Here is a 26610-nt window from a genome sequence, read left to right as displayed (position 1 = left end):
GAGTTTTCATTTTAAAGCTCTGTCAACATATGGCATTAATGCATTCATACATGATTTCAATTGGATTTTACTTTGAAATGCCACATTTGACATATAGCTATCTAAATCTAATAATATATCTCGGAGGGGGGGTATACATTGAAATTTCATGTATGCTTTCACTTTAGAAATAAGTCCTTCTTGCAGTTACCGCGATGTATGTAAAAAAGCGGCACACCGTTTTCGAGAGAGGGCTCACTTGACAGCCGTTCGACGAGAGAGGGCTGGCTTGACGCCAGTATACATTTGGATTTGTGCGTGATTTGTTACTCACATAATACGTTTTGTGTATAAGTTGAAAAAATATAAAATGAAAAAAAATACAAAATGCAATTTACGTATGCACAAATTAAGATTACAACACCTTGAAACTACTTACACACACACACACACACACACACACACACACATCTTTACAAAACACGCACGAATCCCTTGTTACGCACACACGAAGCCAAAGTTACGCACGGATCTACCGTGAGACTGTTTTCACTTCTCACACATTCGTCCGTAAATGCTGCGTTTAAATACCAGTGGAATGCTCGGTCATTAGAATTTTCCTAGTAGCCTTCCTTTTTAAACGTATTTCCTTCAGTGGGTGTAGCAGGGCTTAACAATTACTTACTTTTTTTTACAATAAGTAGGAGATACCTTGCTACAATACATAAGCTTTAAGCTTGTTTTTTTTTTTAAATAAAACTATATCACTACTAAGCTAAATCGTTAAGGTTGATCTTTTTAGGTCATTGGATCTGATAGGTTACGAAAGCAATGTAACACCACCACTTCCGGTTAAGTGAGCCAATTGTTGATTACTTAGCACCAGGTTTGGTGACGTAGGACTTAAAGGTACTTCCTCGTTTGTTTTCCTAGCCGGACCGAAACCAAACATCTAAATTCAAGATGCATCTGTCCAGGTAAACACTGCGTTTCAAATTTATAGAGAGCGGTTGCCTTTCTCTTTACCTCAAGATGCTACGTAGCGGATAAGAACAAGATAGAACCGCTTCGTTTCTTTTGCAGAAGAGGGCTGCTTAGCTAGTCGTAGTAGTCTGTTAGCTTTGGGGTAGCAATGTTTGGATTTTTAAAGATGAGTTTTTGATTTCGATGAGGACACAACTCGATTAATGTTTAAAATATTTAGACAAGTTTTTAGAGAAGACTATTTTCTGCGCAAAAAAATTCAATTGAGCTAAGCTAGCACTTGGGAATGACGAGCAGATCATCAGTTCTAGTTAACTTTAGCTTTTAGCATAAGTATTTACTAGTGTTAAGCAATACAAAGCATGTATAGTTAATAGTTTCCAGGTCAAATCCCTTTAATCTTTAATCTAATAGATACGACGTATGTTCTATAAATTAGACGCCGTGTGTGGTTAGGAAAAACTAAATAATGTCTCCAGTCTGCTGGTGTCAGGCAGAATTCTGTAAACAAAACCTTTCATAAAACAGCAGAATGTGCTTTATATCACATCACTCTCATACATTTATTTTGATAAAAAGCAAAGCTTAACTGATAAAAAAATAAACACATTTCACGCTTAATATTTTAATAGAAAAAAAGTTTGAATTAATTTAGTTGAAGTATTAGATGTAAATATTTCCATGTGGTAAACACCTGACAGAAGGGATGTTCTGCTGAGTTTTAGTCAGCTGAACAATAAGTTTATTTAGCAATAAAAACACAAAGTAGACTACCAACAGCAATCTAATTCAGTCTTTCTTTTTCATTCTTATTATAGTTTTGCTATTTTTTTATGAATATGTTTGGCATGTTTACATACTACATACTTATATATTGATTTATATTTTGGTATCAATTTCTTCATTTATCTTAACTCAGTACAGACAAATACAATGTCATAATATAATATAGTACTTAAATTATTATGTATAAAAGTAAATGAATCAGGCATTTTAAGTGTTTTTTATGTTTTATCTGAATTGTAGTTTGTTTTTCTTTCTCATCATAGAGGTTTGTTTCTATTTTTTTTATTATCATCCGTGGTTAACATCATGCATGCACTGTGACTGGATGGTTATGAGGGCGGGGCTGTTTGAAGCTGCTTAAACTAGTATTACAGCATCAGGGTTTTTTTGGTTTTGTTTTTTTAAACACACTGCCTGTTCCTCTGCTATTGTGTTTACATCTTTTTAGTCACAGTCATCTCTAAATGTAATCTCTACCTCATTGTGAAAACATTGTAGGGATCTACAAACAAGGCAAAGTTATGTGGAAACATTCCATATGAACATAACAACAGAGTCCCTTTTGGTTTCTTCTAGGGTTGGAATGTACACCAAGAGGAGAAAGCGGGACGCTTCTCACACTTAGACATTTCTCTGTTCCTGAATTTGACTGTCACTCGCTCTGCTTCTCCATATCGCTCCCCCATTTCCTCTCGCTTCGCCACCATGTTGTGCTGGGGGAATGCCAGAGACGGGCAATTGGGCATTGGTGTGGAGGGGAATCCTGTTTTTGAACCAAGGATCTGTCATGTGTTCAGCGGCAGAGGGCTGAAAGAGGTTGCGTGTGGCGGGCAACACACGCTGTTCTTACTGCAAGATGGTAGTGTATACACGTGTGGTTCCAACAGCTGTGGACAGCTGGGCCATGACAAAGCTGGGAATTCTCCAGGTAAGCTTTAGGTGTCCTCAAAGATGCAGAGATTCACAGAAACCTGGAAAGTTATGAAGTATTTCTAAAATGTGGAAGAGTAGGACCACACCCGTTTATTATATCGGCTTTGATGCTTGCGATAGAATAAGTGAATGCATAATTTATTCATCTTGATCAATATTTTCAGCATTAATAACAACATAAACTTGTTATTAAAATTTTTCAAACCCAGTCAGATATTTATAAACCTCCCATATGTACAGAAACCATATTACAGATGGGGTTTTTTAAATAAAGGTTAGCTAGTTTTCAATGTGCACTGTAGGGATGATTGGAAGCTCCAGTTAGTTCTTTTGCTTTTTTTCGTGTAGCACAGCCTGCAGAAAACACAATCTCAAAAAATCTGGAAAAAGTCTTAATTATACTTTGCGATGCTGTTAAAAAATAGAATGACAGAGTTGTAGAAACTGCAAGCTTAGGTAAGGTAGAAATTGCTTCCAAATCCACCCAAATAAAGTTCTTAATGAATTTAAAATGTTCAAATGATAAAATTATATAAAAAAAAAAAGTAAAATGTTAAAATGAACAAATTTTTCTAGTCAAAAAGTTCTCACATTGTAACGTATTAATCTAAAACATCAAAACAGCAAGTTTCTTTTCTGCATTTCCTCTGGATTTATGCTTTGTAATTACTTTCTATTTACTGAAACATAAAAAAAAACAGTTTTTATGTCTTGAATTTCATGCTTAAATGTCTTTTCTCTTACCTTTTATATACCTTATATCTTCCAATAGTAGCCTCTGCCTTTATTAGAGACAGGAATCTATTGGAAACCGGCATTTATCCCATTACAGACGGAGTGATGATGGCTAATGGTTTCATTTTGCTGAGAAATTTGGTCAAGAAATACAGAGTAAAACACCAGATGAACACTATAGGATTTATTGAAATGGTGAGAAGGTTTCTTTTCCCTTTAAGCATCAACCTCCGTATCAAAAATCCTTCTGGCTTTCATGCAGATAATTTTCCCGGAGACACGCACACCTTTCCATCTTTGCTCAATCATCCAAGTTCAAAGCAGTTCTTCCAATTTGTTGCTGACTTTTGTTGCAGCTTCACCAGGAAATCGGTTTTCTTCTTTTTCCTACAGCCGTCTTCTCAATATCGCCCATCTGCTTGCGCCTATTGGAAGATACGCGGTAGCTAACGTTAGCTGTGTGGACTGATAAATGAATACGATGTTGCTGGATGGCTTTCCTCAAACGGGTGTGGTCTGTGAGGATGCTACAAAAGTGTTTTTTTTGTTTTTCAAAAACACTTAAAAAAAAAAACCTTTGTTGGGTTAAATGAACAGAAGATTTAAATCTAAATGAGTTGTATAGTCTAGACCAGAAAACAAGAGGATTTAAAAAATACAAATGTTAAAGTTTTTCCTGTTTTTATCTAGAGATTTTGCTAAAATGTAATCTTCTCTTCTCAGAGCTGGTGGGGGCTCTGGATACCCAGAAGATTACCATGGTGTCGTGTGGTCGGGCCCATTCAGTCGCGGTGAACGAACAGGGTCAGGTGTTTGTGTGGGGGGCTGGAGATGGGGGTCAGCTTGGTTTGGAGACTGCTGAGACGGCTGTTCGAATCCCAAGGTGACTCTTTTATTAAAGACAGGAAACTTTTTTTTTTTCCTTTTTTTGCAGAAAGTCTTAGGGGGGGAAAAATAAGTAACCTAGACAGTCAGGGTATGAGCTTCTTAATGCTGGACTTTATTTTCAATTATATCAAAGGATGATTCTTTAATGTTTTTCAAGATGATGCTAAATTGAGGGGAGTTCTGGACTTAACAGTAAGTTGCAAATGAGCAAAAAACAGCATAAAGGGGTTGAAACTTTTCATTAGCAGGTTCCAGTTACCTTATGCATCAATTTGCACATATTGGAACAGCTGTGACTGCTGCACCAGAATTCTGGGTAAATCCCTAAAATAAAGCTGTAAAGCTGCTGAAAGGAGGAGATAAAATTGGAAGAATTTTTAAAGAAAAATCTGTTTACTGGTTGTTAGCCTCCTGAATTTGGTTAATGCATGGCATGAGAAAATGTAACATACATTACATGTCCCAACTCTTTTCAAATGAATTTATCTCCAGTTATGAAAAAAAAAAGTTTTTCCTTTTGGAGGAGAAGTGGTTTGATGCGTGCTTGCATCAATGGATTCATGTGCTGTATTTATCCCGGCCTTCTGGTGGTCAAATGTGAAGTTTATTGTTTTTTTTTCTTCTCTTTCTAGCTTTTGGTTTAGATTTTTGTCCTTTTCTCCTCAGGTTGCTTAAAAAACTGTGTGACCACAGCATCTCCCAAGTAGTGTGTGGAAACCAGCACTGCATCGCACTTTCTCGAGGTGTGAACGATGCACTCTTCACGACGCTAAATCCGAAACTCAGAAACCTTTTAGTTTCTGATTTAGATATCAGAGCAGTTATCACTCCAGTTCAAGATCAGTCACACACTCCCAAGGAAACTCTTTTATTTAGGTTGTAATAATCTTCACAATTACTTTCTATTTGATCTTCTTTGTTATGTTATCATTATTTTTCATCCCGTTTTTATTTGGGGTGATTATGAGCGCTGATTTAATAACATTCTAAAATGAAATGGGGCTGAATGACATCAATAGAAGTCGGAGCTCAGCAGTGATAATAGGCTGTGTCAGCCGGCTCCATCAGGGAAACCTATACCTGAACCCAAAGCAAAGCTCTCTCAGCTGAAGTGATGTATTAGAAATAGATGGAGATGAGAATTCAGGCTCTAAGGTGACATTTTTTTAAACTTGAAATGAATCAAGATCTGTTTAAATTGAACTATATCTTATGGCACGACAAAATGTTTGAATTTTTCCCCCCAGATAATAAAGTCTTATAATCATATGAAGGATTGTATTTACCCATATGAAAGCCCTTATAATCAAAAGCTTTAGGGACCCACTCCAATGAAAATGATGTTTTTAACATGTTCTTTTAGCAATTATCTGATGACGGAGGACATGTATAAAGAAAATTCAGCTTAAACTGCATTTCTGAGTATAAAACTGACAATTAAAAGACAACTGGGATGGATTTTACAATAGATCAAAAGATGACCAGTGAATGCTTTCCATGTGTTTATTGGGGTTTTCTGGATGTGTGAATGGGGTTTCTCTGTGTGCTCACTCTCAGATGGCCAGCTGTTCACATGGGGCCAGAACAGCAGCGGTCAGCTGGGTCTGGGCAAAGGAGAGACCAGCAAGCTGTCTCCTTCCCCGGTCAAGTCCCTGGCAGGAATCCCTCTGGCTCAGATAACCGCGGGGGGAGACCACTGTTTTGCGCTCTCCCTGTCTGGAGCTGTGTTTGGCTGGGGCAAAAACAAGGCTGGTCAGCTGGGGCTCAACGATAAACAAGGTACGCATAAGACATAAAATGTTTGAAAATAAAGGATTTCTTAAGAGATAGGTACGTTAAAAAAATGTATACAGTAAAACTGACATTATATACCATTTTGGTTTCCTTTTATTCTTTATTTACATGCTTATTAAAATACCTTTTCATTCTAAGTAGTGCCTAAATGAGGAAGCTTCAGTGTGCCATTAATCCCATCTGATCTGACTGTGAGTTTTGGCTGTCATTCCTGTTCCCAGATCGGGCCGTTCCATGTCACATCAAGTTTTTGAGATCTCAGAGAGTTGTTTACATCAGCTGTGGAGATGAACACACAGCTGCCCTCACAAAGGTATGAACCCTGACCTGCAACATCATGACCACATAAGACAAATATGTAGAGGCTTAAAACCTTGACGTAGGTGTGTCTAGCAGAGGTCTGAAATGATGTTTTGGAGTCTGTCCGTCTGTCCCGCTCTGTGGACTTTTATTCTTTTTGTTTTATTTTCTTCTTTTGGTTGTGAGGAATCGCGTGTCTTAAAGCTAACACAGAGAGAAACTTGGTTTCTTTGTGGCTTTTCTAGATGAAGTCCAAGGTTTTATTTCCTCATTTGGGAAATCTTCAGCATAACTAATCCCTGTCTTTGTATCTTTGTCAAACTTTGCAGTTTTTTTAAAGAGGAATAATAAAAAAAAAGCTTTCAATTTCAGTTATAAGCATAGACTGTAATAACAACAGACAGATCGAGGTGTGACGTCACCCATAGAAATGAGGCAAAGTCCCTCACCGTGGCGTCCTGATACGGGCGCCACCATGTTGAAACCAGTCGACAGTGATTGGTCCGAGTCACTCTGAATCCTCGTTTCTATGGGAATGGCGAACACTTCCTATTTGGGAACACGAGAAGGGGGGGTGATGAGCTGTCCATTGTTTTTACAGTCAATGGTTAAAAGCAAAAGTCATATTACTGTGCAAACTAAGAACCATGAGGAAGTCTTTGGTGTAGGTGGGGTAATTTTAAGAATTAAAAAAAGGCCCCCTACATTTCACATCATAGGTGGTTTTAAAGCATTTGATTTGAATCAGATAAAGATCAGCATCTTTTCTCTGTTTACTCACCAAATAACATTCTCCTACTGTTCGGCAGAGCGGGGGCTTATTTACCTTTGGTGATGGCTCCAGGGGGCAACTAGGTCATGGCTCCAGCAATAATGAACTTTTACCGAGACGAGTCATGGAGCTCATGGGAACTGAAGTGTCCCAGATCACCTGTGGAAGGTGCTGTCTCTTCTTTAACTTTCTTCTTTTTTCTCCCCATAGAACATAGACAAACTTTTCTTTTTCTTAAGTAGTTATTGATTTTCCTGTTTTGGTTTTGACTTTTTGTCCCCACTGACCTTACAAAAACAACAACCTGTTTTGAGAAAGGTGTGTTGTGTTTGTTGATCTCCACATTCTTGAATCTGCTGTGGCTGTGACCACATCATGCTCAAAGTATGAAGATGCGTTTTTAAAAAGATTTTAACATTTTAGCCACGTGTTTTAAGACTTTTCAATTCAATTTAAAATGTTGAAACCCTTTAAATAGTTCATAATCGTTGATCTTAAATTAGGCTGTGCACAGTTTCGTCTGTCTATCTCTAAATGTCTGTTTTTCCCGTTGGTAGGCATCACACTCTTGCCTTTGTTCCATCCTCTGGTACGGTGTATGCATTTGGTTGTAACAGTCACGGTCAGCTGGGAACAGGAATACTGGCTGATTTAAGAAGTCCACATCCCGTTAAAAATGATTTCTTGACTTTAAATCTCCGAAAAGGTAAGGTTTATTTGAGGATTGACACAGGCTTTCTGTTTCCATTCTTGCTGAGTTTCACATCAGAAAATTTTCTAGACTTGAAGAGCCTATATCATGCAAAAATGAACTTTCTTGAGCTTTTAACTGTATTACAGTATAACGTTAATTCCTGTAAACAACCCCAAAGTGGTATTTTGATCCACTCATACACCTTTGAGCATTCCTCTAAAACTCTGCTTTCTAAGCACCAGCCCCTCCCAATCCATGAAAACGAGAACCGCCCCTTTTTTCAGGAAGAGTCTGCACTGCCAGCACTGCCCCCAGGCTAACACACACACACACACACTTTCTCCACGGAGCTAGCGGTATTTGGCAAAAAGGCTTTCCTTTTATTTGCACATCCATCATTGCAAAAGTTCAGATATTGTCACTGCCGGCTCTATGTTGACGTCATGAAATGGGCGGTGCCTCAGAGATCGGGACGTCTTACCTCCGGGAAGGAAAATGGCTCGCGAGAAGAACTAATATTTAATAAAAAAATCCCTTCTTTAGTGTATCAAAGGTAACATATTATCATATACTCTACTTATATAGTTTACTCTGAAAGGCTCAAGTATAGCATTATATAGGCCCTTTAACAGCTCATCACTTCTGCTAGTTTAAAGGAGCAGTTTTATTTACTGAATTGTCAAGTCTAAGCAAGAATAACTTTTCTAAAATTATTCTGTCTTTTTATTTTCAGAATAATTTAATGAAAGATTGAAAACTTTTGCAAAAATACTTTCTAAAATATTGGGTTGATTGATTATTTTTACTATTAGGTGATCACGATCTTCCTCTTTTTTTGCCTCAGATTTAAGGAAGTATACAGTGATCAAAATCATCTGTGGAGGAGACCATAGCTTTTTAATGTATTCTAGTGAACAGGTATGTGTTTCACTCTTCTTTTATTAAGCTATTATTAAAACTTAATAAGCCAAAAAAAAAGTTTAATCTCATTTTTGGAGAATTTCCGTAGTCACAGTGTTTACAGCATAAGGATTAAAATCATTTTTTTTTATTAGCTTTTAGTCAAATATTACGAAATTGAAGCTGCTAATGCCATTTTAAAGAGGAAATGAAATGATTTGTTTATTTAGCAAAATAATAAAAACTAAAGCATTATTTTCTGCTGCAGAAAAGGTTTGGGTTTTCCATTGAAACCACACGGTGGCAGTAGCATCCCAGCTTTTGGGCAGGACCTGTGGCGGATGTGGAGCATGCATTGGGGCTAACAAACAGTTAGGAATGCTGACTGATAAAGTCGCAGAGTTCTCTGCGTCTGCCTGCTAACCCTGGCAGAACACTTAAACCTCGGGCGTGGCTTGTTTATTTGATCTCCTCTGAGGACATAAACAACACTACCCGCCCGCAGAAATGTGCCACACAAGTTGCAACGAGCAGCTTGCTGTTTGATGTCTGTGTGCTTCTGCCTCTCTGCATGTCTTTAGTGTCCTGAAGTTCCAGAAGACTTCCGAGTGTTTAATGTCAGTAAAAGCCTCTCCCCCATCAACCACGACTGCTTGAACTCATGGAGGTTAAAACTGTTGTACAACACAGACTCTAATGTTACAAAGTAAGTCCAGTTGCCAAAATAAGCAACATTTCTTTACATTTGAATGTTTATACACAAAATATGTAGTTGTGAAGTCCTTTTCAATGACTTTCCTGTCGTTTCTGATTGGTTTCTTTCTCAAAGAGACATGATCGTTCACCTCTCCTCAACCGCTTGTTGGAACGCCAGTTTCTTAGACCAAAGGTAAAGGAAGGTCGTAATCATAATTATTTGATAAGTTTTATCCTTCTCTACAGCCAATGAAGATGAAGTAGAGGTGTGTGTGTGTGTGTGTGTGTGTGTGTGTGGGGGGGGGGGGGGGGGGGTCATCCCTTTGTCAGAAAGTCATTATTGGCAATCGGATTTTATTTATTTATTTATTTTTCACAAAATTACATATTAAAATGATATTTTTGACCTATAGATTTGGAATTGTATTGTTTAGTATCAACCCTTATTGAGTTTGCTAATCACCCTGGTAGTTTACACAATGCAATGTGCTAATGATGCAGAAACGCCATTAGTATAGTTTCCATTTCAAATTGACCCTAAAGGTCTCATGAAAAATTTTAGCTTTGAAATTTTTGGTTTATTACAAAAACAAGATATGAAACATAATTGTGATTCCCAGTAGAGTAAATCCTTGGAACACTGTATAGCTTATAGTGGAGGTTCGCCTGATTTGTACACATTTTTTGTAGACATTTTTGACATAGTTTGAATTTATCTGTGCTTTGTTTTTAAATTATACCTTTTTATTTTGTCTCTACACTTTTGGTCTTTTGTTATAAGACATAAAAAATAGTTTGATCTCAATTTTGTGTGACTTTTTGCTGTGAAAAAAAATGACAAAATGTACTACTCAGGACTGAGTTTTTGGTTCATTGTGGAAATATTGTGTAATATAGTGAAAAAATATCTGTCTAAAAAAAGAAGCCAGAATGGTTTTAAAAAGATGGACATAAAGCGTTGCCACAAAAATTTAGTTTTAACCCATAAGAACCCAAAACTCACATTTTCAGATATTTTTCTGTTACACTGATGTCACCGTGGGTTCTTATGGGTTAAAGATAAATCATTAGAGCAAATTTCAAAGTTGTAAAAAAAAAACTTTTAAATGGGCCAAAACTACTAAAAGGTTTTATAGTTGCAATATGTTTATAAATGAGGAAAAGAACTGCTCACAAACTGAAATAAACTAGAGCAACATAATTAGCATTAAATGTAGCTGCTTACCTAATGAAATATGTCTTCAAGAAGGATTCTTGGAAATCTATTTTTAAAGCCCTAATTATCGAGGCTTTCTCATGGCACTTAACAAATGTTTAGTAAAATATTCAAAACTAAAGAAAATTAAATTTAGTAACACGTTTTATGATTAAACTATGTTTAAATGAGTAAAATAGGGCCAAACGTTTCTTTTTAGCTGCATTTGACAAATGGATCACATAAAAAACCGTAGAGGGCAAAACTCTAATTTTAATGGATGAATAGGAGCAGACTTGGTGAGAGCGACCATCTGCTGCGACTGGCAGGGGTCAGGGAGGACAGAAAAAGAAAACAGAAACACTGAGACATCAAGGAACTGGAACACTGACATGAACATTTATAGATGAGAAAAAGAGCAGATTGGAGAAAGATCCACAGAGAAGGGGTGCATCCTGGATTTAAATGCAATAAAAGTAGTTGTTCTCAATTTATAAACTAATGTGAACAAAATTGGGCATCAAAGTTCAAATCTTCAAGACTCTCGCGGACTTGTCATTGACCTTTTTGTACCACAAGCTTCCACATAATCTGATGCAGCAAAACCGATCCGACAATCTGCAGACTTATTTTAACTCGTGTTTAGGTAATTGCTCTTCAAAGCGGACCCATCAGCAGATACTTATCATGAGTTGTGGGTGTCCACGGAGCAGAAAACAGATCCCCGCAGATATGTCAAGACCTGAATACCGGGCGTTCTGCAAGCATGGGGAATTATTTGTAGCTCTGCGCTTCATAAACCTGTGGACTGTACATGAAAGAAGAAATATGGACTTAGCCAGGGAAACCAAAGAGTGAACCATCTGAAGTATGTACAGTTGTTTGGAGGACTGCATGCAAAACACCTCCGAGTCCTAACAGACTTAATTAAGCCGTCTCCTGACAGAGCGAGGAAGGATCTGGTCAAAACAGCAGTTAACAAGTCGGGGGATGTCAGGGTGGCTGTTATTTTGTTATCTTTGTAGATGTGATGCAGAGAAGTGTTTACTAGCTATATTGTTTTTCAAGATGGTCATTAAGCAAATTGTATTCATCAATTCAAATCCAATCAAGCTTTATTTACATTAAAAAAACATGCACAACTTGAAGCACTTAACATTAAAAAAAAATGCACACAATATAACAATAAAAACCAAACCTTTCCCACTCCCCTCCGTTGATGCATATGCCTCATGAATACTTATAAAAGTAACTAGATGAATATAGATTTCTTTCTCTCACACTGATTTGGTATCAGAATTCATTCTATAAAATTTGTGGCTGTGTAGAACACATTTTTGAAATTTCCTTTTGAATAAATGTATTAAAAACCAACATACACAGTATAGACCAAAGGTTTGACACACCTTCCCACTCATTTGAATGAGAATGTGTGTCCAAATTTTTGGTCTGTACTGTCATTGTATTAATTAGGAATAAGCTTAGCAGAGGAGCTGCAAGGTGGTGTAATAGTTAGTACGGTTGACATGGTTATGGTTCGAATCCCAGCTGGGCCCCTTTCTATCTGTGTGGCGTTTGCATGTTTTTTCTTTTTCCAGGCACTCTGGTTTCGTCCTAAGTTTAGCACTTATCCATGAAAAACATGCTGCACATGCTGATTGGTGACTATAAATGGACTCTTATCCCTGCCTGTTGTCGCAAATATGCGGCAAACCACTTCGGCTCTAAAATGACCAAAATATAGCTACTATCCACTTACAATCAAAGACAAACGCCAATGTTTTTGTTTTTTCAAAGATGGTAATAAATGTAGGCGTTAAGGGGTTAAGAATGAATGTGTGGCAGTCTGTGTGTGGCAATGGACTAGCAATCCAAACCAGGCTGCATCCCCACCATAGCCCTGTGTCAACTGGGATGGGGTCTAGAAAATTTTTCACCAGATTCATTCATTCATTCATCTTCTTCCGTTTTGTCCCTTTCGGGGTCACGAGGCTGCCAGGGCCTATCCCGGGCTCTTACGGGCAAAGGCAGGGGACACCCTGGACAGGTCGCCAGTCTGTCGCAGGGCCACAATCACACACCCATTCATTCTCACACCTATGGACAATTTAGAGTTGCCAATTAACCTATGAAGCATGTTTTTGGACGGTGGGAGGAAGCCGGAGATATTTTAGATCCAAATCCAAATTTTTAAAATCTTACATGAAATGAAGACATAATCAGTACATTTCCTTCTGATTTTAACGGCTTTAAAAAAAAAGAAGGATCAGTGGACATGTTTTGAAAAATGAACTGTTCTCAATGAAGATTTACTGCGGTCAAAAGCACGTTTTTTTTAATTCATATTTTCCACCTGAAGATCCTTTTTCTTGAGTGTCAGAATCTTCCTCGCATACAGTTGTTATAGTAAAATAAACATCCGTTGAGCAAATGAACATCAATTGGTCTCATTTCCAGCCAAAACCTCATTCTAGCCTGTGTATATATTACAGTTGTGTGCAGTTTGGCTCTTTTTGTGCCTTTTAGAACTGACATTCACATGTTCTTTAATGGAGAAACTGTGTTGAGGCTCATTGCTGTGGGTCACGGCGGCGTCCGCTCACTCTCTGCATTAGTGTTGTGTTTGGGACACAGTCCTTAATGGATGATAACAGAAACGTCTCTGTTGTGGTTAAATAAAACCTCGATTGTGAGAAAAGCTTTACTCTCAATGCTGACACTGTCAATATTGTCATTTAGCTTTGGTTTAGTCATCCATGATGGCAAAGCAACTTCATAAAAGAGTCACATGGCCTCAATTTTTTTTTAAGTTGAAGACAGTTTAGCGCTTATCCATGAAAAACTTTCTCTGTGTCAAATTATAAAAAATAAGTACTCTTCAGGCTTAGGAAGACATTTTCTTGATGCTTGTTTTCTCAGTGATGATGCTCACTTCAAAACCAACCCAAAAATCCCCGGCATCGATCTCAACTCTGTCAGAATGCTGTTTGCAACACTGAGCAAACCCGCTTTCGCTGGAATCCAGGAGCAGGTATGACTAATGCAGTTGCATATCAAACATGTCGGATATTTTATTTACTTATTTATGTTCTTGATACATCGACAGACATGAAGCCATTTAAACATTCAATTATTCACCTGGTTGAGGACTTCACTGTTTGTTTTTGGTGGCAAATTCGACTAAATTCGACTATTTTATTTTAAATCAAACCAAAGAAATCTGTAGTATTGCAGATTTTTGTAGAATAGTCCTTTCATGAGAAAATATTTGCCTTTTTCTTTTTTTTTATGCAAACCAACTTCCTTTTTAGAAAAGAATTGTGGGTTGTTTTCTGTCAGAACACAAGCACAGAGGAAACACTGCTGTTTTGCAACAGAAAACAGCATCCATGTCATATGGAATTGATCTAACTTTGAACGTACATCAAGATCTGCCGCAGATCGTACTCTGGAGACGCTTTTTAGGGAGCTGTGTTGGTAAACCTTACATGCATTATAATTAGTGGGTGAAGTGAGGCCCCAGTCCAAACCTCATGAAGCCTCTCCCAGCATGTCATAATTCATATTCTCCCTAAAGCAGCAAGATGGGTCCCGTTTGTTTAGAAAACATCCCATGAAGCTAATGTTCTCTGGTTACAGCTGAACGTAAATGATTTCTTTATGTGACCGCTTTGCTTTTTGATGTGCAGTTTTGAAGCTGGAAGTCAAAAACCTCTAGAGCTATAAAACCAAAGAACAAGCTAGAAAAGTAGATATTTATAGTTTTTATTTTTAACAGTAAAAGGTTTAGGTGTATCTGTAAATGTGTTTCAGTGTCTGATGCATTTAAGATTCTGTGCAAACTGATTGATGTAACACACTGTAGAGTGAGAAGAACTCCAATCCCATTCAGTTGATGTTCTGCTATCTAGCCTCTTAAAAAACTTTAGTTTTCTTTCATATTTCTTCTAAAGTATATTTAGTTAGATGCAAATGCCATAACAGTACATATTGTGTTTTTACCTCATATGTCGCTTTAAAATGCTCCCATTTTTGTCATGCAAGTGACAGAAAACAAGTCATGATGACTGAATTCTGAAGCAATTTGAGCCAAAAAACAATGTTCAATGTATTTTGACTCTGATTATTAAAAAAAAAAAAATTTAATTACTGCAACTTTTTGAAGGAATTATTTTCCTATGTGTCCTCCGTCGTATTTAGGCAACCACGAGTTTTGAGAGTCTGCTGATCCCTCAGCTGCCTCGCTCCCCACCTGACGTGGAGGCCATGAGGATCTATCTCATCCTGTCCGAGTACCCAGCCCTGCAGGACTCCAAGAACTACATACGCCTCACTATCCCACTGGCAATAGCCATTCTCCAGCTAGACACCAACCCCAGCAAAGTATTGGGTACCATACTTTCATGTACATGCTGGAATTTAACTCTACAGCACTAAAATGATCTAAAAACAGGCTGGCTGGTACTTCAAAAGACAGACATGATCAGAAAGGAGGATTTAGAACTATGGATGATTTCACTGTGTTTTTACTTGGTTTGATCGCCCAGAGTTGAATATTCTATCTGCAGCTCATAAGTCTCCCTGGGTGCTTTACATGTGATTTCTGACACTTTTTTGACATTTTCAAGCTCAGATTGTTGCAGAAAATGGAAAAGAAAATTGGTACAGTGAATGAAAAAAATACAAAAAATGAGCTAAAACTTCCTTTATAAAGTTTAATGATAAACTGGCCTAAATTCAAAGCTTTGTATAAAAAACGAATCACACCTCATCAATTAGGAATGTGTAACACCACCACTTCTAGTAATGATTTGAGGCGATCAGCCTCCTAAATACTCCGAATTGCATTTTTTTCTTTATATATGCCCTCAATCATCAGAAAAATGCCACAAGAACCTGGTAAAAACACTAAAAAACACTATTTTTATCAGAGTGGGTCTTTAAGCTCCTAAAATGTGATCCTCAAGACGGTCAAATAACATTTTAGCCTTTCTCTTGATCTCTACCATCCTGCTCAGGATTGTGCCTAAATGACAGGATATAAGGAATAGAAAGCATCAAATCCATTCAATTAGCACCTTTATTTTCTTCATTTTCCTAACCTCTAAAGAGGGAAAGAGTTTCTTAGTTTTTTTTCTATGATTTGGCTTAGTTGTTTGACAAATCATATGTAATTTGCCCCATTTTGCGATTTTTTTTTTTCTTTTTTCTTTTCTTTTTTTCTTTTTGAGATGACACGTAGAAAAGGCTTAAAAATATCTTCTCTATTCTGATGCATGAAACTGAAATTAATTACTTTCTTCAATTATGCTAGTTTGAATTGTTACAGGTCTGGTCTTTGTGCAGATAACTGGTGGTGTGTCGTGGACGTCGGCGTCTTCACCAGAATGGTGGACATGTACAAGAGCATAGTTGTGTACATGCTGACGGGAGGCAAGACGGTCCCTGCGCCCGTGCTCCACGAGAACTATTTCATGGCCACGCTTAGACTGCTGGAGAAGCTCCACAAGGTATCCGCAACATGGATCCGTGCTGGCCCGCAGCAGAAGGAGAATTAGACTTTAAGGCTGGTGTTTGCTTACGTTACCAGGTGAATTTAAAGGCCCATCATGTAGAATACAACCACTTTTATATCCCTGACATCACCAGCCTGGTGGACATCCAGGAAGACTACCTCAAATGGTTTCTGAGTAAAGCCCAGATTGTGAGTATGAAAGGTTACGTAGTTTTCTTCTGGAGTTTGTTTGGCCTCACTTGTGTCTAAATTAAATGTAGAAGTTTTGTTTTGGTAAGAATCTGAGTTGAATAATACTTTTCTCTTACATTAATTAAGAAAGTTGGATTCCAGAAAATATTTAAAACAAATTTAATATGTTTTTATTTTTGTAAGATCAACATTTTTAAATGTATTCATAGTTTGGCAAAAGATTAATTTAAGAAAACATGCAAAAGACAAAGGCAAAAAGGCTTCTCTGTGTCTGAAATCCCCTGTTTTACATATTTGACCTCAATTCTTTCAGCTTTCTGCGTTTTTAGGATTAGTCAAGCAATAATCAATTTTTAAGAGCGATCCACTTAGTTGTTACTGCAGATAATTTAAAGAATTGCATTGAAAAGATTCAGTAGAAAACATTTAATATACATTCAGATTCGAGACATGAGGTCAATGTTCAATATAAAACAGTAACTTTCAATATTTTTCTATGTGAAACATAGTCACATATCTAATTATTCTGCCTTCCTGTTATTTCTAGAAAGTGGGCTCATCTCCTTCACAGGTAAAAACTATTTGTCAGAAACAAAAGCAGTATTGACCTTCATTTGTACGGGTTGGTTGTAAGTCTGTTTTCCCTGCAGAGTAACCTTCCCCCAGTGAACCTTTGTGCCTTCCCATTCATACTGAATGCCCAAGCCAAGACGACAATGCTGCAAACAGATGCTGAACTGCAAATGCAGGTACTTGATTACAGGTCAGTCAGTTCCCACCTAACTGTCTCACACTTCTCATAGAAATACATTTGTTTTGGTTTTTCTTTAGATGGCAGTAAGCGGTGCGAACCTGCACAATGTTTTCATGCTGCTCACACTGGAACCCCACCTCGCTAGGAACCCATACCTAGTGCTGCATGTGCGCAGGAATCATTTAGTAAGCGACACGCTTCGAGAGCTGACTGTCTACTCTGACGTGGACCTTAAAAAACCGCTCAAAGTGAGTGAAGCGGCTCTAAGCCCCTGCTTTTAACGAAAATAGACTTCTCGGTTTAGCTTCACTTCCATCTTCCTTTTAGGTGATCTTTGACGGCGAGGAAGCCGTGGATGCGGGCGGGTTAACTAAAGAGTTCTTCCTGCTGCTCCTGAAGGAACTCATGGATCCCGTCTATGGGATGTTCACCTATTACAAAGAGTCCAATCTACTGTGGTTCTCAGATAAAGTAAGTCGTCATGCCGAGCTGATCGCTGCCATGGCAACGGCACCACATCCACCGGCTCTTGTGTTTTATTGCCATGACTCATCAAGTCCACAGATTTACAAGCAGCAGCTATGAATGATTTTTGCCAAAAAGTGCTGCAGTTACTAAAGAAAATAGTGGTAAATACAATTTGTGCTTTGGAGTTTCAAAATAGAAGCCATCAATTCATTTTCTCAACCCACTATATTCCTCTGGGGGTCACAGGGTTGCTGGAGCCTGTCCTGGCTGCTGTTTTAAAATGATTGGGATTTTGTACAACAGATTCCCAATTAGTAGATCAAAAATTCCCTTTAAAATGCTTTTCTTCAATCAGACGAGATACAGGCATGTACATTTTTAGACCTGAAACCCGTCAGCCTTAAATTGAAGCATAATTTGTGGTCATTTTTCAGCTAAAGCAACATTTTACCTGAAGTTTTATAGCAGCAGATGTTTTTACCCGCTTGTTTTGTTGATAGGCTTTACCTTGTTTAGACTGCTGATTGTTTGGACAATTGTTCCTCTTGAATTTCTTCCACTATAGATAAGAGGAAACGTTAGCAAAGTGGAATTCCCTCTTTAATTTTTTTCTTTAGCATGAATCTTGTGTCCTCTAAGTGGATTGTTAAAGGGACAATAACAAATAAACAAAAAAGCAATCGGGGCAAATCTGAGATAAAAGCTGGTACAATTCTGCAATTGTGTAAATATTGCAGTGCACAAAATTCTGCTATGGTAACGTCGGGCAAAAAATAACGAAATGTAAAGGTGTGAAAATCTCACCTGAACTTTTTCTAACCACCTTCAGTGGATTTGACACCTGCTCCAGAGGAAAGCATGACCCCCAACTTAACAACTTGTGAAGAGAAGCCATAACAGCTTGATCATTTCTTTATTTTTAACCTTTTTTTGTACAGTAAAAGGTCAAAAAATTTTCGCCTCATTGGCAAGTTTTCTTTAAATAAGCAAAAATGTGGTTAGAAAAATGGACTTCCCAAGAATTCATATTTTAGGAAAAGAAATGTTCTTTTTTCTTGATAAGATTTCTTTTCTTGCAAAACAGAAAATAAGAACATTTACTCTTTTAAAATGTAGTTTTTGCAGTGTGGTAAAAAAAAAATTCTTTACCGGCCAAATGCTGTAAACTTATGGCTTGAGCTTGAAAAACCCATAAATTGTCAATTAGCTGTGATCCGTCACTCTATGACCTTATGAAGATCCAATTATGCGTCTCCAATTTTATTTGATTGTTCGATAAATGTATCTTTGCCAAACAATTGCTGGATTCCATGCAGAAGCCTTCAAAATTGGGGGGGAAAATTTAGACTTTGTTCAAATTTCCTTACTACTCGCTACTTAGTGCAATTTATAGAGCATTCACCATTTTGTTGGGGTGTCCGAATCTACATTATTAAGATCCAGAGCCATGAAAATTTCCCTGAAATCTCAGAGAAAAACATTGATGGTCACTCGCTTGGCGAATATAGACCACAATGCACTGTGCTTGAACTAATTGTCATTTGCAAAAACGAATGTAAATATATATATTTATATTTTTTTAAAGTCTGCTTTTTCCTCTTCAGAACACAATCGATTCATAAATATTCATAAAATGTTCATATTTATTAAGTTTGTACTTCAGCCAATGGGTGAGTGATGTCATATTCAGCATTTAAAAAAGAAAAGAAAAGTAGTGAGTGTGGTGTTCAAACTGCAGGGCACTGAGATATTTAATCTTTTAGTGTTGGTGATGGAATTTGGACACAACTGGAGTCTCAGATGTCTTTTTTTCTTATGCTGACGGTGAATCTAACAGGCATTTTATTTATGCCTAATTTTGCAGCACATCTAGTGGTACTTGATGTTTATCCTAATGCTGCTTCAAATGTGAGGGAAGGAAAGCGCTTTAAACCGAAGAGCAAAGCCAAAGTAAAGCAAAGAACTCTTGTGTATTTGCAGTGTTTTGTAGAGCAGAACTGGTTTCACCTGATCGGGATCATCTGTGGTCTTGCCATCTATAACTCCACTGTGGTGGACCTGCACTTTCCCCTGGCTCTCTACAAAAAGCTGCTGGATGTCTCCCCCTCACTGGAGGACTTCAAAGAGCTCTCACCCACTGAAGCCAGGTGGAACAAGCTTTGATTCTCTTGTTTTTCAGTGTAAGCCTGAATTAAATGATCTTGAATAGATCAGAAACTGATTTTTTCCTAATTAGATCTTTTTGAGACGATTCTATTTAAACTCTATAGTCTTAAAGGAGCACACTTACCATATTTACATTTTTAAGAAACATGCATCTGTGGGAAAAGCAGCAGAACGTTGTGGATCAGCTATTTGGCTACATTTTTCATGAAAAGGACATGTTTCTTACAAATGTGGCTCCATATAAAAGGGAGATCCAGACTCTTCCAGAGCTTTAAGGCCATTACCAAGAAATATTCACATATGCTCACCACTGATGCCTGAGCATAAAGAAGACTCTATTTTAATGAAAGAATAATGGTTTAAAAAAAGATGTAAGTTTTATAGATTGTCCTTTATTTCTGCAGGAGTTTACAGCAGCTTTTAGATTATGAAGGGAGAGATGTGGAGGGGACATTCCTTCTCAACTTTGCTGTAAGTATCCGCTGATTTTTACTTGTTCTTTTCCGTTTACTTACTGATGAGTCATTGGACAGTCTTAGTTTGAGATTAGTCAGACTTTGCAGACTGATCAATCCAGAACAAACTTTCCAACCACACAGTATTAAAAGGACGAATAAGTTAAGGTTTATTTTGAAATTGCCTGAGTCTTGTGATTTGCCCACTGGACTATAAATATCTCTGTGTTTATGTGAACTGGTGTTTTTTTTAGCTGGGCCAGAGTTTGACCTGTTGTGTTTATATCTCAGATCACCAGGGAGAACTATGGGATGACGGAGGTCAAAGAGCTGGTCCCTGGAGGAGAGAGCATCGCTGTGGACAACACCAACAGGTTTGGCAGCTGTGTTTTCTCCTGCTCTCAGACTTCCACGTGTTCTCATCTGACTGCCTCTTTTTTAAGTGAAGTCTGCAACCTGCATTGACTAACAATCACGTTTTTCGTCCCAAAGAAAACTGTCACGGCCTCAACCTCTGCTTGCATCTTTGTCCTAATTTTAGTTTTGATCCTCCAGAGAGCAGTGGGGTGGGCGGCCTTCACACGCCGGCTGCTGAACAGATGGGGGAGAGCAGCAGCAGAGCCCTTTTTTCTTTTTCTTTTTATTTTTTAACTTCTCAAACCATGCCATGAGAGTACAGAAAAAATAACGTGTTGTGAGGCTGCAGTGTACATCTCACCATCTCAGCTCTATTCTGGGGGCTTGTTGTGTCTAAAAGAAAGGTTCCTGTGTTTTTTTAGCTTACCTGACCTAGATTTGACCCGTTTCTATAATATTTACGGGTTTTAAATCCATCCTAAAACCTATTTTTAGTCTTTGACCCAATCTAAGACTGATTCTATTTTTTTGTTTATTTTGTTTTCTTAATTTTTTAGTTTTTTTTTTTTATTTAGATTTTTTACAATTACTAACTATTTTTATAGCAAATGAACTGTTTTATCAAAAATCTACGTCTAAACCAAACAGCCATTTTTGTTTTTATATTCTTTTTCAGACAATGGTTCTGCAGTTTTCACTCAAAAACATTAAGAAACTTTCAATAAAAGCTTCAATAGAGGCATTTAATTTCCACTTTCATTTGTCCCCGGAGGGGTATAAAGAGCCACTGTGTTAATTTTAACTTTTGTTAAATTTTTAGATGAAATAGTTTTATTTTTTGTGAGAATAAAATAAGTCATAAATCTGGAAGTAATTGTTTTAGCACAAACGTTCCATACATTTACTGTCCAGCTTCTAAAAAAGAAAGTGATTAAATGATTAGATTCAGCTGCACTTTAGAAATGAAAATCTTTTTTTTGTTTTTTTGTTCAGAAAATTCAATCAAAAATCCTGTCGCTGCTACTCATATCTAAGACTGTTTGTGTTAGTCTAAGGGATTATTTTTATTTTTTAATTTTAGCTCCTTTTGGTTGTTTTTAAAGCACATGTCTTTGGAAAAAAAAGTTAGATTACTTTAATTTTCAGTAGATTATGAAGGTTGAAATCCAATTTTATCATGATTATTAGGCCTAAAATGGCTCCTTTGAGCCAAATATGTATTTACAGCCACTAGTGATTATACTCGGTTATCACATTTACATGTCTAAATATTGTGTTCCTCTTTTAACGGTTAACTGAATCGTAAACGCCTGGAATAATTTATTTTTAAACATTTATAAGAACCAGAAAAAAGCACATGGAGATTAAAATTCCTGTCAATACGAGCTTTTTTGACAAAAGAGACGTGAAGAATTGAAAACAGATGCACAAACATTACTGACGTTATGGAAATGACAAAAGCAAAGCATTAGTAGGCTGATGCCTCTTCCTCCGGTTCTTTTCTAATGATTGAAGTGGTCTCCATAGAGACTGGCTCCTTCAGCTTACTCTGTAATTTAGTCTCAGCGGAGGAAGCTGCAGTTTCAAGTTTAGTTTTTAATGGTTCGGTGCGTAGGTTTAGCACAAAAGAAAAAAACAAAGGGAGCAAAGGCTTAAACCATCGATCTATTTTTACAAATAGTTAACCGCATAGCATATGTGTGGCTGACTTCAATGATTTAGTATTGATTAACAAATATCAGTCTTTCATACATTAGCATCCACTATGAACATGGGAAACATACTTGTGTGACGGTCTGCATGGACACAATAAAAGGGCCATAATAGAATATTTAATCTTCTTTCAAGGTTTTTTTGGCGCAGATAAATAGTTCACTCGGGTGATGCTCTCATTGCTGGATCCAACAGGATCTGAGCAGATTAGGGATTTAATCTAGTCAAACATCTTCTGGAGAGAAACAAAGTGAGGTCATGCTGCTCTGGGAGGGTTTCGATGAACTGTCGGCCTGCAGAAAACATTTAGGTGCTCGTAAATGAAGGGAGGTAGAAACATGGCAGACACGATGAGGGAGGAAATGAATGTTAACAATGTGGGTGCCGATTGCTAGCTGACTTTAGGGATGCAGCTGCTCTGCAGAGGTAATTTGTTTAGTATTTACTGAACCTTTGTGTGGGTTTCAGGAAGGAGTTTGTGGATTCTTACCTGCGATACGTCTTCTCGGACTCTGTGGATGAGCAGTACTCGGCCTTCTCTTCTGGTTTCCTGAAAGTGTGTGGAGGGGAGATCCTGTCGCTCTTCCAGCCCTCCGAGCTCATGGCCATGGTGGTTGGCAACAACAACTACAACTGGGAAGAGCTTGAAAAGGTCAAATCCTTTGCCCTTGAGACCTTCTGTAGTCGTCTTTCCCAAAAATCCCATTTGAATTTGAGGTTTTTGCAGATTTTGGTAAACCGCGGTGCCTTTTGACTTTTTTTTTTTTTTAAACAACGTAATCCTGAGAAAGATGAATTCCATTGGAATGGAATTCAGATTTTTATTGCAGGTTGAAATTTAAAGGAACTTTCCAAGAAATTCCTCTATTTTTTTTTCAGTCCAAAACTTCAAAATCTGCAGAAAAGTTTACAGACATGCATGTCATTACCCTTAAAATCCTCCTCTGATCTATTTAAAAAGCATTCCGAATGGTCTTTAAATTATGATTGTGCCATTTTTAACCAAAAAAAAAAAAATCTGTCGTTTTCTAAAATGTAATTTCTGCAGAGCGGCAAAAGATTAATAGAAATTTGTCTCTTGAGTTATGTGTGGGGTGAGACTGTCGGCTCTGAGTAAGCCCTACCCCACTTCCCGTCACCCAAATGTCTACATGCTCTCCTGCTAGCTTGCAGCCCCTGACACCCGCAACCTAGCATTAGCAGTGCAACAAAAATGGCGTGCAATGTTAGAATTATTCAGCCGTACGGTTTTGAGCCAGATGTCAGCTCGGACGAGGAGAATGAAGACGTACATGGATCTATTTTTCTGCAAGTGGATGCATCTGGAGTGCAGAAGGGAGCCTGTGGCTTGCCATAGTAGGTTCTACGTCACACCTGCAAGTCACAACAATTTGAATAAAGAAATACTCAGAATTGCAATTTTTAGCTTAATTTTCTTTATAAATGTCCTCCATCATGAAAAAAAAGGCTACAAGAACATGTTAAATGCTATTTCTTACAGTTCCAATTAATCTTAAACATCAAACAATGTGGGATCCCTAATTAGCAGGAAAGGGTTCACACTTTTGTTTCTACTTTTCCCAGAATGCTGTTTACAAAGGAGAGTACTCTGCCACTCACCCAACAGTGAGGTTGTTTTGGGAGGTTTTCCACGAGTTTCCCCTGGAAAAGAAGAAGCAGTTTTTATGTGAGTGGTCATACATTTCATGGGCTGGATCGTGCTTTGCTTCCAGTTCTTACATGTCTGTCTCCGGGCGCAGTGTTCCTGACGGGCAGCGACCGCATTCCCATCCACGGCATGGAGAGCCTGCGGATCATCATCCAGTCCACCACAGCGGAGGAGCACTACCTGCCTGTTGCCCACACCTGCTACAACCTGCTGGACATGCCCCGCTATCAGACCAAAGAGATCCTGCGCCGCCGCCTCACTCAGGCGGTGGAGCAGTACGAGGGATTCAGCCTGGTCTGAGAGGAGCCTCGATGCACTTTAGCAGCCATATAACCACCACGTGAGTGTCAACAGTGAATGTGGGTGCAAGCTGGATGAAGACGAGGCCCCTCTTGCATGATTGTTAGGCTTTTTTTTTAAATATTCCAAGGTCTATATGTGTAAATGCAGGTTGATTTTAAGGTTAAAGGTTTCTCAACCTTTCGGGCCAACAAAGATGGTGGTTGGAAATTTAACAGACATTTAAGGAACACGTTTGCATCAAAATAAAGAGAACAATATACTGGAGTCTTCATTCAATGACTTGGGGTCAGATAAACTTCACAAAGCGGAGAAACTAAAGCTACATTCACACCGGGCTTATGACGCACGTTCTTGAATGCGTACTCCACACTAGCGCGTGTTCGCCGCCTAAAGTTAGAAGAGGTTTGGCGTGAAGTGTGAATGCGGTGCTAATTGCGGTGTAGGCTTTTGTATGACAGACTTGGTGTTATGTAATTCCGACCAGACACAAACTGCAATTATTCATTTCTCCTCCATAATCAATTTTCAAACGGTTGGCCCTTCTGTGAATCAAAAAGAACGGCATGCACACGCCAAATCAAATCAGAGTTCCAGATTGGTCGAGGTTTGACCAGGCTTAACTTTCAGCGTGCATTCAATGGACGTGTTTTGTACATAGTTCCTGAAAACGATCATAGAAATTTGAGCTTTGAACTAAATCCCAGAGCGTACATGTATCCGACTTTACATAGACTTTTCATTGGAAGTTGCCACTTAAACGCACATTGCCACGGACGGTGTGAACGTAGCTTCAGGCTTCTGGGAAATTTTGTCTTTTTGTTTACTTTTGCAAGAATGTTGTTTTTAAAGATATATATATATATATATAAATTCCTTAAATTCTATTTTTCACCTTAACATTTTATGTTGATATCTTGAAATAATATATTTCTTTTTATTATTTTAAATTATTTTAATAAAATGATTCTATTTTGGCATAAGGTGTGGTTTGAACCCCCCACCCCTTTTGATCATTTGAAACCCAGACACCAGCACGTCATCTCTGCCAGACTTTCAGAAAGGCTGAGTGAGTTTCTGGCTGGCAGGGTGACGCGGGGTGAAGCCGATCTCCAATCGCTCATTCCCTTTGTCAGCTGTGGCTAAAACGGAGCAGCTGACGTCTTAATCCCTCATTCAACAGTGTTGCCTTCAACAGGGAAGCTAGTGGTAAAAACATAAAGCAGGCTTTTTAAAGCAACCGGATATTGGGTGAAGACACTTAACCCTGCATTGACTTTCTTTTTTTTCCTTCTTTTTTTGTGTTAATATAGGGATTTGCTGAACTGCTTTACCTAATATTAAATTATTTAATCCCATGAGATTCAAGGGATTAAACTGGAGGAAAAATGGCACACGGCTTGTTTAGAATCCTCTAACAACAGTTTTACACCCTGCAGGTCTGTCGCTCATCTGCAGGTCTTAACATCTAAAATGGTTTGTGCTTCTTTTCAACACTTTGATATGCTTCAAAATCCAAAAATAAACAACAACTCTTTATTCTCACCAAAATTATTTATTTAGTTTATAATTTATCTCTCTTTGTTTATAATTTATCTCTCTTTGGAGGCAAAAAGAGTTTGTGTCAAATGACTGATTCCATCATTTTTTTTAGTTTTAAAACCATTAAACTCTCCTTTGTTTGTGTTAACAGTCTGTTTTATGAGCCAGATTCAGATTAAGTGTTTTTAAAGGCCGGGCAAACACAAATTAAATTTAAATCGTGTGTTTTCTGCTATTTAATAGCTGTATCTTTATTTGTTGCATATAAATTTAATTTGAGAAAAAAAACACATGTAAAGTGTTATCAATAGAAATTTTGATATCAGAGGTCTGTAAACATCCAACATAACCTAGATTGTCCATTCTACTAAAAAAAAAACAAAGTAACTTTTTTAAAATGTCAGTAAGGAAACCAAATTTTCCTTTTCTTTAAGATTTCATGGAGCCAGGTCACCGGCTTTTTAAATATTTTTCGAAGGAAAAACCTAATGAATATGATCATTTTACGAAGACTATTTATCAACCCATTGTATTCTGATGGTAGAAACTTAGATGGTTTATAAAAAATGAATTACGATAATTTATTTCAGACAAATATGCGTTCAAACGAAATGCATTGTGGTCTATATTTGCCAATCTAGTGAGAATTGATGCACACTGGTTTTTCGCCGAGACTTCTGGGAAATTTCGAGGGCACTGGATTTTGGTATAAGTGGTTAAGAAATGAATGTGGAGCCTACAAAAGGAGAAAGTTTTGAAACAATACCTTTTGAGTTTTCTTTCTGTGTCAAGATGAATAATCGTATATTTTCCCTTAAATTTG

The 26610-nt window shown here is 37.7% G+C and overlaps 1 protein-coding gene across 1 annotated transcript; it reads left to right on the top strand.

Moving 5' to 3' along the window:
* Positions 1–826: 826 nt before the first annotated feature.
* LOC101155493 (putative E3 ubiquitin-protein ligase HERC3) lies at positions 827–26170 on the top strand. The gene is made up of 25 exons (XM_011476465.4): positions 827–956; positions 2326–2677; positions 4141–4300; positions 4972–5048; positions 5863–6084; positions 6321–6412; positions 7209–7339; positions 7729–7877; positions 8710–8783; positions 9347–9471; positions 9595–9654; positions 13576–13687; positions 14857–15046; positions 16003–16166; positions 16247–16360; positions 16911–16934; positions 17014–17112; positions 17195–17365; positions 17445–17588; positions 19566–19732; positions 20156–20222; positions 20498–20580; positions 22745–22928; positions 23861–23963; positions 24037–26170. Exons 2-25 carry the CDS (start codon positions 2455–2457, stop codon positions 24243–24245), a joined length of 3144 nt encoding a protein of 1047 aa, XP_011474767.3. The 5' UTR covers positions 827–956; positions 2326–2454; the 3' UTR covers positions 24246–26170.
* The last annotated feature ends 440 nt before the right edge of the window (positions 26171–26610 follow it).

This window comes from Oryzias latipes (assembly GCF_053564925.1).
Source record: "Oryzias latipes strain Hd-rR chromosome 1 unlocalized genomic scaffold, Olatipes_Hd-rR_3.1 chr1_Y".
In the NCBI taxonomy this organism is placed as follows: domain Eukaryota; kingdom Metazoa; phylum Chordata; class Actinopteri; order Beloniformes; family Adrianichthyidae; genus Oryzias; species Oryzias latipes.
Note: the sequence above shows the minus strand (reverse complement) of the source record. Positions and strands in the feature narration are given on the sequence as shown.

Coding starts and splice junctions, on each gene's coding strand:
- LOC101155493 (XM_011476465.4), top strand. CDS start 2,455: ATGTTGTGCTGGGGGAATGCCAGAGACGGGCAATTGGGCATTGGTGTG. Junction 8,784..9,346: donor TAATGTATTCTAGTGAACAG/GTATGTGTTTCA, acceptor GCATGTCTTTAG/TGTCCTGAAGTTCCAGAAGA. Junction 17,113..17,194: donor ATGCTGAACTGCAAATGCAG/GTACTTGATTAC, acceptor GTTTTTCTTTAG/ATGGCAGTAAGCGGTGCGAA.